At 40.8% G+C, this 14,973-nt stretch overlaps 1 protein-coding gene across 1 annotated transcript in view; it reads right to left on the bottom strand.

Moving 5' to 3' along the window:
* The window catches only part of LOC119544298 (SPHK1 interactor, AKAP domain containing), a 208,567-nt gene extending 200,360 nt beyond the window's left edge, over positions 1-8,207 (bottom strand). The window contains exon 1 of the mRNA XM_037849670.1: positions 8,135-8,207. Within this exon, the coding sequence (XP_037705598.1) occupies positions 8,135-8,166 (32 nt within the window). The 5' untranslated portion in view covers positions 8,167-8,207. The remainder of the gene's footprint in view (positions 1-8,134) is intronic.
* Positions 8,208-14,973: the final 6,766 nt, after the last annotated feature.

The raw sequence follows: 14,973 nt of genomic DNA on the forward strand, positions 1-14,973 counted from the left end.
GAATTCTGGTAACTGTTTCAATAATTTGGCCATGTAATGTGTATTTAAAATGAGAAGAACAAAAGGAACAACATTGGTTTGCATGTTATTTTTTAGAGAGAAACTCTCTCAAAGCAGAAGTGAGGATATGTCAACTCTCTTCTCTCAGGCAGGATCACTGCTTAGTTTCTGAGTAGAAGTTTCTTAGACTTCTCTAAGGACAGACAGAAAGTTTATAATTCATGTGCTAAACTCCATTGGCTGTTATTCCCCAGATTTCCATTAATTTCTGGTGGATGTTTTCAAGATCACTTACAGGATCCACCTGTACTCCCAGTAGCTTTTGTTCCAGAGACCATATTCTGAGACAGATTGAACCAAAAGACATTCAGAAAAAAAAAATGGCATACTAAGATTATCTTCTAGGCTCCTCAAGAGCAAGATATATTGCTTACTCACCATTATATATGCTCAGTAACTTTCTTGGAAGAGGGAGTCAAAATGACTGGAATTAAATGAGGCCACGTGGCATGAATAAATGTCCTGGAGGCCACCATTATGGGAACGCGCATGTGCAACAGGAAATAGAGAACTCTGATGTCATCAAACAGCATAGGATTCGGAGTTTGAAAAACGGGGTTCACGTTCTAGCTCTGCCACTCACTGGTGTAGCAGCTTTGGCAATGTCATCTAACCTTTCTGAGCCTCAGTTTCCTCATTTTTAAGATGGAAATAAAAATATTAGCACTGACTTCTAGTTTCCACTTGGGGATATAGAGTTGAAAAGAAAGTTACTCTGATCCCTACCACCACCACACTACTCCCACCACAACTAAATCTAGACAAACCGCAAGCTCATGAATTTTCTTAAACTCCTGGAAGTTCTGAGGTCTTAGGGCACTGACTAGCCCAAAATCCAAGGAGAGGCAGGTGCTGCTGGGAGAGATAGAACAAGAACACTTCTTCACCTGAGGCAGACTCAACCAGACACCAGTAACAATTGAGCAAGATTAAAGAATTGGTGGAGGCCTATCACGTACTGGTAGGGGTGTTTGGAGCCCCAGGCAAGATGCAGACATAGGGGAAGTTTGCAGCCTCTTGCAACAAAGATTGATGAGAGCAAAGAACAGCTCTGTGAGAGGTGCACAAAAGTCCATCTCAAGGAAAAAAAAAAATCTCCAGGGGTGATGGCAAAATGGTCACCTGGAGGGAATCAGGTGCAAATCCCATGCAGCTGGGAGAAGGAACAGACGCAAATCCTTTACCCCCAGAGGAGGGCAGAAACATGTGCTGGGCTCAGAGCAACAGAAGGGGTGATGCAGAAGCACAGAGACCAGGGAGCACAGTATCTGCCTAAGATTTAACCAGAACCAAACAAGACACCCTCCCCAACATAAGGTTCACAAGTTGAGTCATGAGTAACAGGAGAATTCTTCTGGAAAAGCTACAAGAGCAGGAGTCAGACTCTCTGGAGCATGGAGCAAAGGGAGGACCTAAAGTTCATGTTGGAGCCGATATGGGGCATAAGACTCCTGCAAACCAGTCTGAGCCTAAACACAATGTACCACGAGAGCGATTTGAAACCCAGGGTACACTGAAGGTAACAATAGCAACCACAACCCTCAAATCCAGTCCACCTCTTAATTAGGTTAACACAAACTCCCAAAATATAGGCTGGACAGTGCAAGATCACATGGGTAATTTCAGGAGAATATTGAAAACTATAAGAAAGAATAAAATGGAAATGCTAGAAATGAAAAACACAGTAAAGGGATGAAGAATGCTTTCAACGAGTTCATCAGGAACTCCACTCAACCAAGGAAAGAAGCAATGCATTTGAAGATAGGTCAATAGAAACTACTCAAACCAAAACAAAAGGAGAAAAAAAAAATGAAAAAAAAATCCTTAAGAGAGCATTCAATAGCTGTGTTCTAATATATGCACAGGCAGAATTCCAAAAGAAGAGAACACAGTAGGAAAAATATTTGAAGAAGTCATGGCTGAGAATTTTTCAGAATTAATGACAGATACCAAACCACAAAAGCTCAGAAAACTCAAGTAAAATACATATAAAGCACCCTTACACACGCACACACAATTTCTCAACATATCTTACTGAAACTGCTGAAAACAAGACAAAGAGAAAATCTTAAAGGCAGTCAGAGACAAAAGATACATGACATAGAAAGGAAGAAAAAAAGATAAGGATGCAAAGCAGCCTTTTGGAAGAAACCATGCAAGCCAGAAGACAAAGGAATGACTTCTTTAAAATGCAGAAGAAAAATAAGTCAACCTGGAATTCTATACTCAGCAAAAAATATTTCAAAAACTGAAGGAGAAATAAATACTTTCTCATTCAAACAAAAACTGAGACAATTTCTTGCTAGCACCTAATCTCCAGGAAATGTTAAAGGAAGTTCTTGGGGCAGAAGGCATGTAATACAAGACAGAAGGTTGGACCTATAAAAATGAAGCACTGGAAATGGAATAAATGAAGGTAAATTAAAATTAATTTTTTATTTCAAATTGCTCTAAAAATATCTGGCTGTTTAAAGGAAAATACTAGCAACACATAGTACATTTATATGTAAATATGTGAAAATAAAATATATGACAACTATAGCACAAAGGCTCAGAAGGCAGAATTTGAAATATCTGTCCTAAAATCCTTCCATTACATATGAAGTAGTCTACTACAGTCTGATGGTAGACACTGATTAGTAAAAGATATATATTTTATACCCTGGGGCAACCACTAATATTTTTTAAAGAGGTATAAATAATAAGTCAATAGTAGAGATAAAACAGAATCATAAAACTGTTCAATTAACCCAAAGGAAGGCAAAAAAGAAGAAGAAGAAAGGAACAAAGAACAGATGGAACAAACAGAAAGTAGCCAGCTAGATTTTAATCCAGCCTCATCTAGAATCATATTAAATGCAAATCATATAAGCACACCAATTAATTAGATGGGATAAAAAAATAAGACAATAATATCCTATCTATAAGAAATCACTTTAAATATAAAGACATAAGTTAGTGGTAAAAGGAAGGAAAATATATATATTGCAAAGACTAACCAAAGGAAAGCTGGATTAGCTTGATATTTTAATATCAGATGAAGTGGACTTCATGTCTAAATTATGTCAGCTCTTCTCCAGTACGAATTTTAAAAATCCACCATGAAACATTCATACTTAGACAAGTTTATAATAGAATGTAATAGCTAAATTTTCACTGTTTCATTACACATACTATATCAATTCATCCCCATAACAACCTTTTGAAGGGCTGTTATTGCTTAAATTTTCCAGTTGAAGAAATTCAGACAGTGTGTGTAAGCATCTCACCCCAGCATGGATAACCAGTAGCTAGCAAGTGGTGGAGTCAGCATCTTAACCACTATGATTTTATTACACCTGCTGTGTGCTTGAAGCTGCTCTATGTATCAGGGAACATTAAAAACAAACCAACATTCTCCAAATTGGGTATTTTTTTTTTTTTTTTTGATGGGTGGCTGTTGCTTCAGTTCTTTTTGAATGTCTCAATTCTACCTGCCCCTCTTCAGAGAGTAGAATGCTCCCCGTACTGTACCCACTTGAGAGTCATAGCTACAGTAAAGGCTGTGGCATTCCAAAAGGTTAGAGCTAAAAGAGACCGAGATCATGTTGCCATCTCTGTCAGCATATCTAGAAGGAGGCAAAGGACCAACAAACCCAGGCACATTTCAGAACAGGACTAAACACCTGTCTCCAGATGTCAAATTCATCACTTTTTCCGCTCCCCACCTTACAATTCTTGGTAGATGTAACTCTCTCTCACACACAGAATAAAATTCCATTCCAATGAACAGAACTTAGCAAAGGTTTCCTCTTGTGAACAAGGTGAAATCTCATAGTTTATTTGCAAGTTGATACTGATTTTACTAAAGGAATCACATAGAGGTCAAGGGCGCAGGGCAGCTCCCAAAGTGTCAAGACCTAAAGCATAATGTTAGTGGTGGACTCTGAGGCTTTTTATAACGTTCACCAGGTTCACGAAGTACACCTTACACTGAGGTCATGACTCCTGATCACCCCGACTTACCAATGCCCATTTCTCTCCCTGCAGGAAATAGCACCTCTTGGCAATCTTTCCTGGAGAATTCTGAACAGGGAGATGTGACCACAGCTCAGCACCACCTCCAAGAAAGCATGCCTTCCATATCTGATCTCTTACCCTGCCCCCTAACATGTTAAGCATGATGTGTTAATCTTTCTGAAAGGGAGTTTTTGATAAACAGAAAACAGTAAATGTCCTCTTGAATTTCTCCTTTTGTATGAATTCAAAAACAGATATCTTTTCAATGAAAACTTGATAAAACATCTTATTCTGGTTTCTAGTATTGGGTTGTATGACCCTTTAAAAAAATTTATCCTGTTGTTTTATTTAACTAGAACTAGCATTCTCAGAAACTGAACCTTGAGACTTGGATGGGCTCTATCGTAATGTTGCTAGGTCAAACTTAGGATTGATTAAAAAAACTTATAAGAAATCTAAATCAATATACCTTATTTTCTCAAAAGTTCATCTTTGATGATTTTCTCATTCAACGTGCCAAAGAAAAACTATTATGGAAATAGAAATGCAGTAAGCCAAGGAAAACAAAAGAATAAAACAATAGAGCATAAAAATGCAAATAACTTAGGAAATAATAAAGGTCTCCTTCCCAAACTTCAAATTCAAGTTCACATATGGTCAAGGTGACAAGCTATTTGTTTGTAAAAAGTGATTTTCAGCCCACTTCAGGTTTAAAAGATGGTATTTTAAGCTTTTAGACTGCCCCCATGTGTTCTAAATGATATGAGCATCTGTGTATCAGAATTTCTTTCTCCCATTTGAAGAAAGTGTGGATTTTCAATCAATACAAGTAAAGAAACTGGACTTGAACCCAGAAGAACTTTGTGGATAACCTGGCCATGCTACATACATAAACATTTGTGCAGATCTTTAATCTGGTTATTTAGTTCATTTAATTTTCTTTTGCCTCATGTTTTTTAGCTAGGAAGTGGAAATAATAATATCTGTCCTAATTAAATTACAGGGAAGTAATGACCAAATAATTTAATATATGTGATAACACTTCATAAAATATAAACCTTCCTATATACACACCATAACTAGTATAAGTGAAACAGACTTTCTTCTGCAAGGGATAACTACTTAAGAGACAATGTACTATTGCAACTGAAAGACTCTGGATGACAGTCATTTGATCCCTGTAGTCTTTTCTTTTCCTACTATCTAGTTTTGCGATCTTAGCAAATCAAGTAAACTCTTTGTAAACTTAATGACAGAAGTATCTTTCCCAAAACTTTCACCTCTAAAAAAACTAAATCTTTATTTTGTGGTTGTTTTTTCCTTGAACTGGACTACTAGCCAGAAAACACTTCAGTTCCAGATCAATAATGCAACAATGGTAACATTTCATCTCTCCAGAGCTCAGTTTTTTTTTTGGAGAAATCATCTAGCTTTGATAACTAGTGATTTTAAGAAATCTGAAATGTGATCTACCTAATTTATTGTACACTTAAACATGAAACTATTCACAGTAAAAACAAACTGCCACTTTCACAGAGGTGAGGCACATAGTATAATAACGCAAAGAACCTTTTTAAAAGTCATGTTTCAAGGTTTCTAAAGTGTATGAGTCAATTTAAATTTTGAAGCTTAACTGTATATTGGTTGATAAAAATTTTAGTCATTTATATTTTTGTTTGAGTAATTGAAAATATTAAGAAAATGTAAAAGCCAACACAAAACATATTCCTATAATTAATTTGATATGTTAATAAGCCATTTTATTTTCTCTAATTTTTAAACAGAATGTCATAAATTGTTTTATAATTCTTAACTGAAACAATGATTTATAATCACCAACTTTACTTCATTAGTTACTGAAATGATTCAGATTGGAGCAACACAAATCTTAACTGATGATAATTTTATTTTCCATGATTGTTGCTGTTTTCTTGAAAAAGTTTTTGAGGAGTATCCAATCATCAGCTATTTAAAATTCAAAGTTTTGTGCATAAGCAGTTTGATTAATATAAGATTCTACATACAATTTTTAATCATGCTTTACTTTTTTTTTACAGCACTACCTATGACTTTCATCTAAGTCGTACAGAAAAGTATTGTTTTTCTTGTGTTCAGTGAAATAGAGGCTCGAATTAACTCATTTATTGGAGTTAACTGAATTTTTATTTTTTTAACTGAATTATTTTTAACATTAATAAAGATGCTACTGAAATAGCTGAAATTATTACTGATTTATGGAAATGTAACATGTCTTGGTGACTAAACAGTCATATTCAAAAGATTTCATTTGCTGCAGCTGACCTTAAATCTTATATTCTCATTTTAATGGACTACTAGAAGACAGAGTGATATTATTATAGTTGGTTTGCTCTTTTATAAGATCATTTTACAGTACTGCAAACAGAAATAATTTTAAGAAATTATTGGCACAATGTGTTTCTAATATTTTAGAAGATGGCCCAACTTTTGAATGAGAGGATATTCATCATTCAGGCACCACAGTATTCAGTCTATGAAACTGGATTTAAAGCAAGCAACTTCTTACCAAAAGTGTGTCTACTGGAATGAGGGAACTACAAACTTCACCATTTCAAATCTAATGACCATTTGCTATGGACAGTAGAATAAATGCGTGTAGAAAGTGAACCTCCAATTTCCAAGACTTTAAGCCTTACAGTTTTACCTAAAAATCAGTGAATACACTGTTTTTTATAAAATGAGAGGGTGGGTCCTTCTGCCCTCTTCGTGCATTAGGGTAGAATGGAAGGGCTTAGCGGTGGTTTGAAGATGTGGGTTAGTGATTTCTCATTTAAGAACAGCTTCAGGGGACGCACAGAAATCACAGAGGACCTTTACAGAGCATTCACAACCCCACAGAGAAGGAATGCTTAGTGCGAAAATGCCTGTGGAGTTGGGAAAGCTCTCATTCCCTACAGAACATAAATACTTGATGTCTCTAGATGGCAGCCTTCGACGCCTTTGAAAAGTAGTTCCATCCTCTCCCACCCCCATCTCGGCTACTTGGCAATGTAGTATCAGCTACATGTGTGCCCAGCCTGGGGATGCTGGGTCTTTGCTGCTCTCCAAGAACCCGAGCTGAAAACGTGTATTCCAGGACCTTATATTCCCGGGAGGAAGGTGCCTAGATGTTTACCTGGGGCAGGGGGCCACGAAGGATGCCGAGGCCATCACCACTCACCCCTGCGGAGGAGAGGAGGGACCGTGCGGGCGAACGCTGCCTGCCCGGCGCCAAGAGCGCAAGAGCCACCTGCCCAGAAGGTGCACAGCCAGCTCTACACCCCCAATTTACCTCTAAGGTTTATGGGGAAGAAATCTAAACATTTCAGGTTCTTAAGTCCGGGAGACTGGAGAAGACGCAAACGCAAGGACAACCCTTTATTTCCGCTTGGCAGCGCCGCGGGCGGCGTCCCTGACCTACCCCACACGTGGGGACCTTTGGGGCTGGGTCGAATCAAGGATGGGCACGGCCGGGGATGTTAAGGGGGAACCCACACAATGGCGAGGGGATTTAGGGACAGCTGAGGTCCAAGGGACTGGAGGGGACCGAGGTTTGTGCTATCCGGTTTTTCCACCCGGCGCTGTCTACACGTAGATCCGCGGTCAGGGACACTCCCCCGCACCCGCAGCCTCAGAAATCCGCCCAGGTCAAGATGGACGGGAACTGGGAGTACTTTACCCTCGTCCTGCTCCCTTCTATTTTCACCACTACCTCGGAACCCCCTCTTCCCACAAGGCGCGTAACCATTCCAAGCTGCGTCCACGGAAAGTCCAGCCTGGCTCCCTCTGGGGAGAGGAGAAGGACCCCCGGGTCGAGAGACGGCGCGGGACTGCCACCCTCTCTCTCCTAGCGCTCCTGCACCCAGGCCCCACGCAGCTTCGCGCCCTGTCCCCAGAGAGCGGCTCGCCTAGGCCCGACTGATTTCCACGTGCAGCGGCCCCAGTCTCCTCCGGGGGTGCCCCGCGGAGACCCAGGGCAAGTTCGCGAGCGACCCGGGGCACGCAACAGAGTTTGAAGGACGCTGCTGGGCTGGGCTTTAGAGGATGCGGGTCCTACCTTGGTACCGACAGCAGGGAGTTGCCATCCATTGTAGATGAGAGCGTAGAGAAGGAAGGTGGTTTAAGTGCGGGCGAAGGATGAGCAGTCTGGGGAGGAAGGAGCCGGTTCCCACAAGGCAGGCACGCGAGGAGAGCAGGGCCGGACGCGCGCCGGCAGCCAGGCGCGCGCTGGGGCGGCGGTGGCACCCGCTGGAGACGCGCTTCTCCCCCGCTGGGCAGCGCTGCGCGCCCCGCCCCGCTGGGTGGTCCCCTCCGCGTCGCCTCCTCTGACCTCCTCGCACCAGCGCTCGGGCCAGTGCTCCTGCCCTTGCGCCCGCCTCCTTCCTGCCCTCCTCCTCTGCCCAGACTCAGTTGCCTGAGAGTGTTTTCGTAGCCTTGCCGGCGCTCCTGGTGCACAGCTGAGGTGATAACTGCAGAATTCCTGTCTCCTCGCTCAGCGCTCTAGTCCCCTCCCTCCTTTTCTTTCTCTCGTCCAGCAGGTCTGAGCTCGGAAGTTGTTCACCCACTTTTCTCGCATTCACGCCCTCACTTTTAGTAATGCCCACATTCCCCGTTGGTCGCGCCCCATTTCTTTTGCTTCTCTCGATTGATTTTGTTGTCCTGTACCATGTGATGGCCGATCACTCTCGGAGCGACGTTGTCTTTGACTCCCAGCTGTTTTTCCTTTACTTGGACCTTCCTCTCCTGCTACTAATTCTGGCAATTCGTATCTAACTTACTTTGCCTAATTCCGGCTCAGTCATCTCTCTACCTGTTAAAACATAATGTAGACACAGAGATCTCAAAACGGTGGCATGACCATCTATCAAAGGCAGAGGGAGGGCTGCCGCCACCATGACCCCCTCACCTGCCTGCCTCGGTATCCTAGTCTGCAAAAAATGACAGATATCTTTAAAAGAAAAAGCAATAGTAGCAAATGGCTTGTGTTAAGATGAGGGCACTGTTGTCTCCACTGCTTTATTCATTTAAAACAAAATCTCAAAAACCAACCTAGACAAAAATATTGGGATTTCCACCAACAAGAAGATGGAGTAGATACATTTTTCCATATTCCTGCCAGTGGGTACAGCTAAAAATCCTGGAGATTATGTATAAAACAAAAATAGGAAGACTGAAAGGTGAACACAAGAAGGCAGCCCGGCTAGGGACCTCGGGACCCAAGGAATGTGATGGTGGTGAGGTCTCTGGGTTTTCTTTTTGCCTCATTTATCCCAGACTTGGAGCTGAAGAAGCTGGCAACCTAGGTATGTCAATAGGTACAGACAAAAGAAGAAAAAAAAAACTCCCAAGAAAAGCTTGCTCTCTCTAGTCAAAGGACTAAAGAAGATGCAGCCTAACAACCCCACCCCCCTCCAAAATTTAAAAACAACAGCCTCTCTACTCCAGCATACACCACAGGAGAAAACAAACAAACAAACAAACCTGCCTTTATCCCACCTGCTCAGCAAAGTCCAAGAGTAGCCTAGACTTCCACCCTCTTCAGGCTCCAGCAAGACCCCTCAGCATCCTTCTCCCCTGCCCCACCCCAGTTCCCCAGGGTGCTGTCAGAATAGCTGGGTAGAGAGCCAAGAAGTTCATCCCCATGGGGCAGTAACTGGCTCCCCTCTTCCCCCATGCCTCATCTCCAACGTATGTCGGTGTCAGTGAAGCCTGATGTTCCACAGCCACACAGCAGGAACTAAGCTGCCTCCCACTCTGCACTGGGGTCATGTCAGAGGAGGCACAGTGGAAAGTCAGAGCATTCCCTACTGCCCAGCAGTAAGGAGGTCACATGGCCCCCTCTGCATGGTGGGGACAGCATGGGAAGCAGTTACTAGGCACTACTCCCACAGAGGTATCAGGAACTCTCAAAACCCCTGCCTACAGTAATAAAGAGCCCCTGTCATGTGTCAACAAAGCACAAGTGGGAAAACTAGACTTCTAACTCCACCTGGAAATAAGGAGACCTGCCAAAGCCGTATCAAGACAAATCAGCTAAAACAGAAGATTTAAATAAGATTCAGTGTCTCCTAACAATATAGCACTTAAAATGTTCAAGGATCAATCAAAAATCGCTGGTCATACCAAGAACCAGGATGATCTCAAATTGATTGGGAAAAGCAAATAGGTCTACACTAAGATGCCAGAGATGATAGAATTATCAGCCAAAGGTTTTTAAGCAGCCATCATGAATATTCTTCAATGAGAAATTACAAACGCAGATGAAACAAATTAAAACATTGAAAGTGTCAGCAAATAAATAGGAAGGCTAGGCAGAGAAATAGGCTTCTATATAGAAATATGTTGATAAAAGGAAATGTTATAACTGAAAAATACAATAAACACAATTTAAAAAGTGTGCCAGTTTGAATGTATTATGTCCCCCCAAACACCATTATCTTTGATATAATCTTGTGTGGGCAGACCTATCTGTGTTAATTAGATTGTAATTGAGTGTTTCCATGGAGATGCACCCACCCAACTGTGGGTGATGACTCTGATTGGATAATTTCCATGGAGGTGTTGGTCCGCCCATTCAGGGTGGGTCTGAATTAAATTCCTGGAGCACTATATAAGATCAGACAGAAGGAGCAAGCTGCCACAGCCAAGAGGGACACTTTGAAGAAAGCACAGGAGCTGCAGATGAGAGACATTTTGAAGATGGCCATTGAAAGCAGACTGTTGCTCCGGAGAATCTAAGAGAGGACAAATACCCCAAGTGCAACTAAGAGTGACATTTTTGAGGAACTGCAGCCTAGAGAGAAATGTCCTGGGAGAAAGCCATTTTGAAACCAGAACTTTGGAGTAGATGCCAGCCACGTGCCTTCCCAGCTAACAGAGGTTTTCCAGACACCATTGGCCACCCTCCAGTGAAGGTACCCGATTGGTGATGTGTTACCTTGGACGCTTTATGGCCTTAACTGTGTAACCAAATAAACCCCCTTTTATAAAAGCCAATCCATCTCTGGTGTTTTGCATTCCGGCAGCATTAGCAAACTAGAACAAAAAGAATGCAATGGATGATCTCCGCAGCAGAATGGAGGGGAGAAAGAAGATGATCCCTGAACTGGAAGACAGAAAAATGGGAATTATCCCAGCTGAATCACAGAGAAAAAATAGACTGAAAAAAAAAAAAATGAACAGACCCTCAAGGGCATGTGAGACTATATCAATCCAACATTGGTGCCATTGTAATTCCCAAAGGAAAGGAGAAAGAGGGAGGGGAATAAAAGTACTTGAAAAAATGGCATAAGACTACCCAAATTTGACAAAAGAAATAAATTTACAGATTCAGCAACTGAGTAAACACCAAGTACGATAAGTCCAAAGAAAATCTGCATAAAAACATCATAATCAATGTTCTGAGATTAAAAACAAAGAAAAAAATACTGAAATCAGTGCAAGAGAAACAACACTTTACCCAGAGGGGGGAAACAATTAAAAAATGGAGATTTCTTACCAGTAACCAAAGAGGCCAGAAGAAAGTGACACAATGTTTTCAAGCACTGAGGAAAAGCACTATCAGCACAAAATCCTATATCTAGAGACGGGCAAGATGGTGGCATAGAGAGGTGTGGAATTTAATTAGTACCCTGGAGCAACTAATAGACAACCAGGAACAACTAGTAAATAATCTGGAAAAACTGCTGGGTGACAACCGTGACTGTCCACACATCATACACCAATCTGGATTGGGTGGAAAGGCTGAGATGGCAGCATAAAATCTGTAAGTAAAAACTGTGGACCTACGCTGGGAGCACCCTCTTGCCATGGCAGGCTGAGCTGCAGGACCTCGCTGTGGCAGAAAGAAGCATTCTTGGAGCAAGTGAATATAGCTCAGCCCAGCTTCAACTGGGGTTTTAATGAACAAAAGTGGATTGCTGAATGCAACCTACAAACACAAAACCGTAAAAAGCAGCAGAGTACCTTGAGGTCACTCCCAGCAGAGAGGAGGTGGAGCTGACAGAAAAAAAAAAAATTTAAAAAAAAGGAAAATATGGAGACTTTTAGAGACTGACCTTGGAGAGCCAGAGGACACCAGTGCCCTAGGAGAGGGATCCCAGAGGATCAGATGCTCTATCTGACCAACAGGCAAAACTGGAGGGCCATGGACTGGCTCTGAAAGGAGGCTTTCTTTCCCTTTTTGTCTCTCTCAACCTGAGTGGCCATTTTCAGTTGGCAGCACTGTAACTCAGATAGGGGTGGAATTACAGAGTTAGAAAGACAAGGGAGCTATTCAAATGCAAAAGATAACTCCCTAGGGCCTGGGGGAAAACAGAAACAAGAAACAAGCTAAGATAAGAATTAAAGGGGCCACACCTTACACCAGTCACAAATGACAGGCTGACAGGTGCCACCTGCTGGGCAGATTAGGAAAAGCAATAGCGGTCTCACAGGAAAGTCTGTCAATCTTCTAAGACACACCCTCAGGGAAACTTGACTCTGAATATAGCCCCATTTTGAGACCTGAACCTATTCCAGTCTGGGAAAATCTAATTGGGGTAACCAAGGAAACCAGATGCCGAGACAACAGAAAACTACAAATTACATTAGGAAAAATGAAGATATGGCCCAGTCAAAGGAATAAACTTACACCTCAATTCAGATAGAATTGAGATATTGTTTCACTTTAATGAAACAATCAATTAAAGATTTTCAATGAACTATGCTAAATCATATCAAAAACCAAGTCAATGAGTTCAGGGAAGATATGGTAAAAGAGATGAAGGATATAAAGAAAACACTGGGTGAACATAACATAGAAATTGAAAGTTTGAAAAACAACTGGCAGAATCTATGGAAATGAAGGGCACAACACAAGAGATGAAAAACACCATGGAGACATACAACAGCAGAATTCAGGCAGAAGAAAACACTCAAGAACTGGAGAACAAGATACCTGAAATCCTACACACAAAAGAACACATAGAGAAAAGAATGGAACAATATGAGCAATGTCTCAGGGAATTGAATGACAGTATGAAGCACTTTAATGTACATGTAATGGGTGTCCCGGAAGAAGAAGAGAAGGGAAAAGGGGCAGAAGCAATAATAGAGGAAATAATCAATGAAAATTTCCCATCTCTTATGAAAGACATAAAATTACAGATCCAAGAAGCGCAGCATACCCTAAACAGAATAGATCTGAATAGGCCTATACCAAGACACTTAGTCAGATTATCAAATGTCAAAGACAGAGAGAATCCTGAAAGCAGTAAGAGAAAAGCAATCCATCACATACAAAGGAAGCTTGATAAGACTATGTGTGGATTCCTCAGCAGAAACCATGGAGGCAAGAAGGAAGTGGTGTGATATTATTTAAGATAATGAAAGAGAAAAACTGCTAACCAAGAATCCTATATCCTGCAAAACTGTCCTTCAAATATGAGGGAGAGTTTAAAATATTCTCTGACAAACAGACAATGACAGAGTTTGTGAACAAGATACCTGCCCTACAGGAAATACTAAAGGGAGCACTGCAGACAGGACGAGACAGGAGTGAGAGGTTTCGAACACAGTTTTGGGTGATGGTAGCACAACAATGTAAGTACACTGAACAAAGATGACTGTGAGTATGGTTGAAAGAGGAAGCTTAGGAGCATGTGGGACACCAGAAGGAAAGATGAAAGATAAAGACTGGGACTGTATAACTCAGTGAAACCTAGAGTGCTCAACAATTGTGATAAAATGTACAAATATGTTTTTATATGAGGGAGAACAAATGAATGTCAACCTTACAAGTGTTTAAAATGGGGTGGTATTGGGGAAAAATTACAATCAATGCATACTAGAGCTATACTTAACAGAAACATTGTATTATGCTTCCTTTAATGTAACAAAGGCAATATACCAAAGCTAAATGCCTATAAGAGGGGGATATAAGGGACAGGTATGGTACTCTTGGCATTGGTGATGTTGTCTGACTCTTGTTATACTTTAGTTTAATTCTGTCTTTCCTTTTGTTTCTTTTTAGCTTTCTGTTTTTTTCTTTTTCTTTTTCTTTTGTCTCTCTACTTTCTATGCCTCCTCCTCCTTCTTTGTAGAAGAAATGGAGATGTCCTTATATAGATAGTGGTGATGGTGGTGAATGCATAAATATTTGATTATACAGGGAACCATTGATTTTTAATTAGGACGGAATGTATGATGGGTGGACAAAACCTTCTTTAAAAAAAGCAAAACAAAAATACAGGTTGATGAAGAAAACTTGAGGGCACTATATTGAATGAAATAAGTCAGACACAAAAGGACAACTATTGTATGGTCTCACTGATATGAACTAATTATAGTATGTAAACTCATAGACATGAAATATAAGTTACCAGGATATAGAATGAGGCTAAAGAATGGGGGGCATTTGCTTATTATGAACAGAATATTTAACTAGGTTGAGTTTAAGTGTTTGGAAATGGACAAGGGTAATGGTAGCATGTTATTCTGAGAATTACTGACAGTGCTTAATGGTGTGTGAATATGGTGGAAAGGGGAAGCTTAGAGTCACATATGTCACCGGAAGGAAAGTTGGAGGTTAAAATATGGGAATGTATAAAACAGTGAATCTTGTGATGGACAATGTCCATGATTAACTGTACAAATATTACAAATCTCTTTCATGAACTAGAACAAATGTATGATACTATAACTGGAAGTTAATAAGAGGTGTATATAGGGGAAAAATATGCCTATTGCAAACTATGTACTACAGTTAGTATATTTTAATATTCCTTCATCAACAGTAACAAATGTACCATACTAATACTATGAATCAGTAATGGGGGGAAGGGGTTATTAGTGGTATGGGAGGATTTGAGTTTTCTTTTTTGTTTTTATTTCTTTTCTGGAATAATTGATGCACAG

Source organism: Choloepus didactylus, chromosome 9 (genome assembly GCF_015220235.1).
Source record: "Choloepus didactylus isolate mChoDid1 chromosome 9, mChoDid1.pri, whole genome shotgun sequence".
Classification (NCBI taxonomy): Eukaryota; Metazoa; Chordata; class Mammalia; order Pilosa; family Megalonychidae; genus Choloepus; species Choloepus didactylus.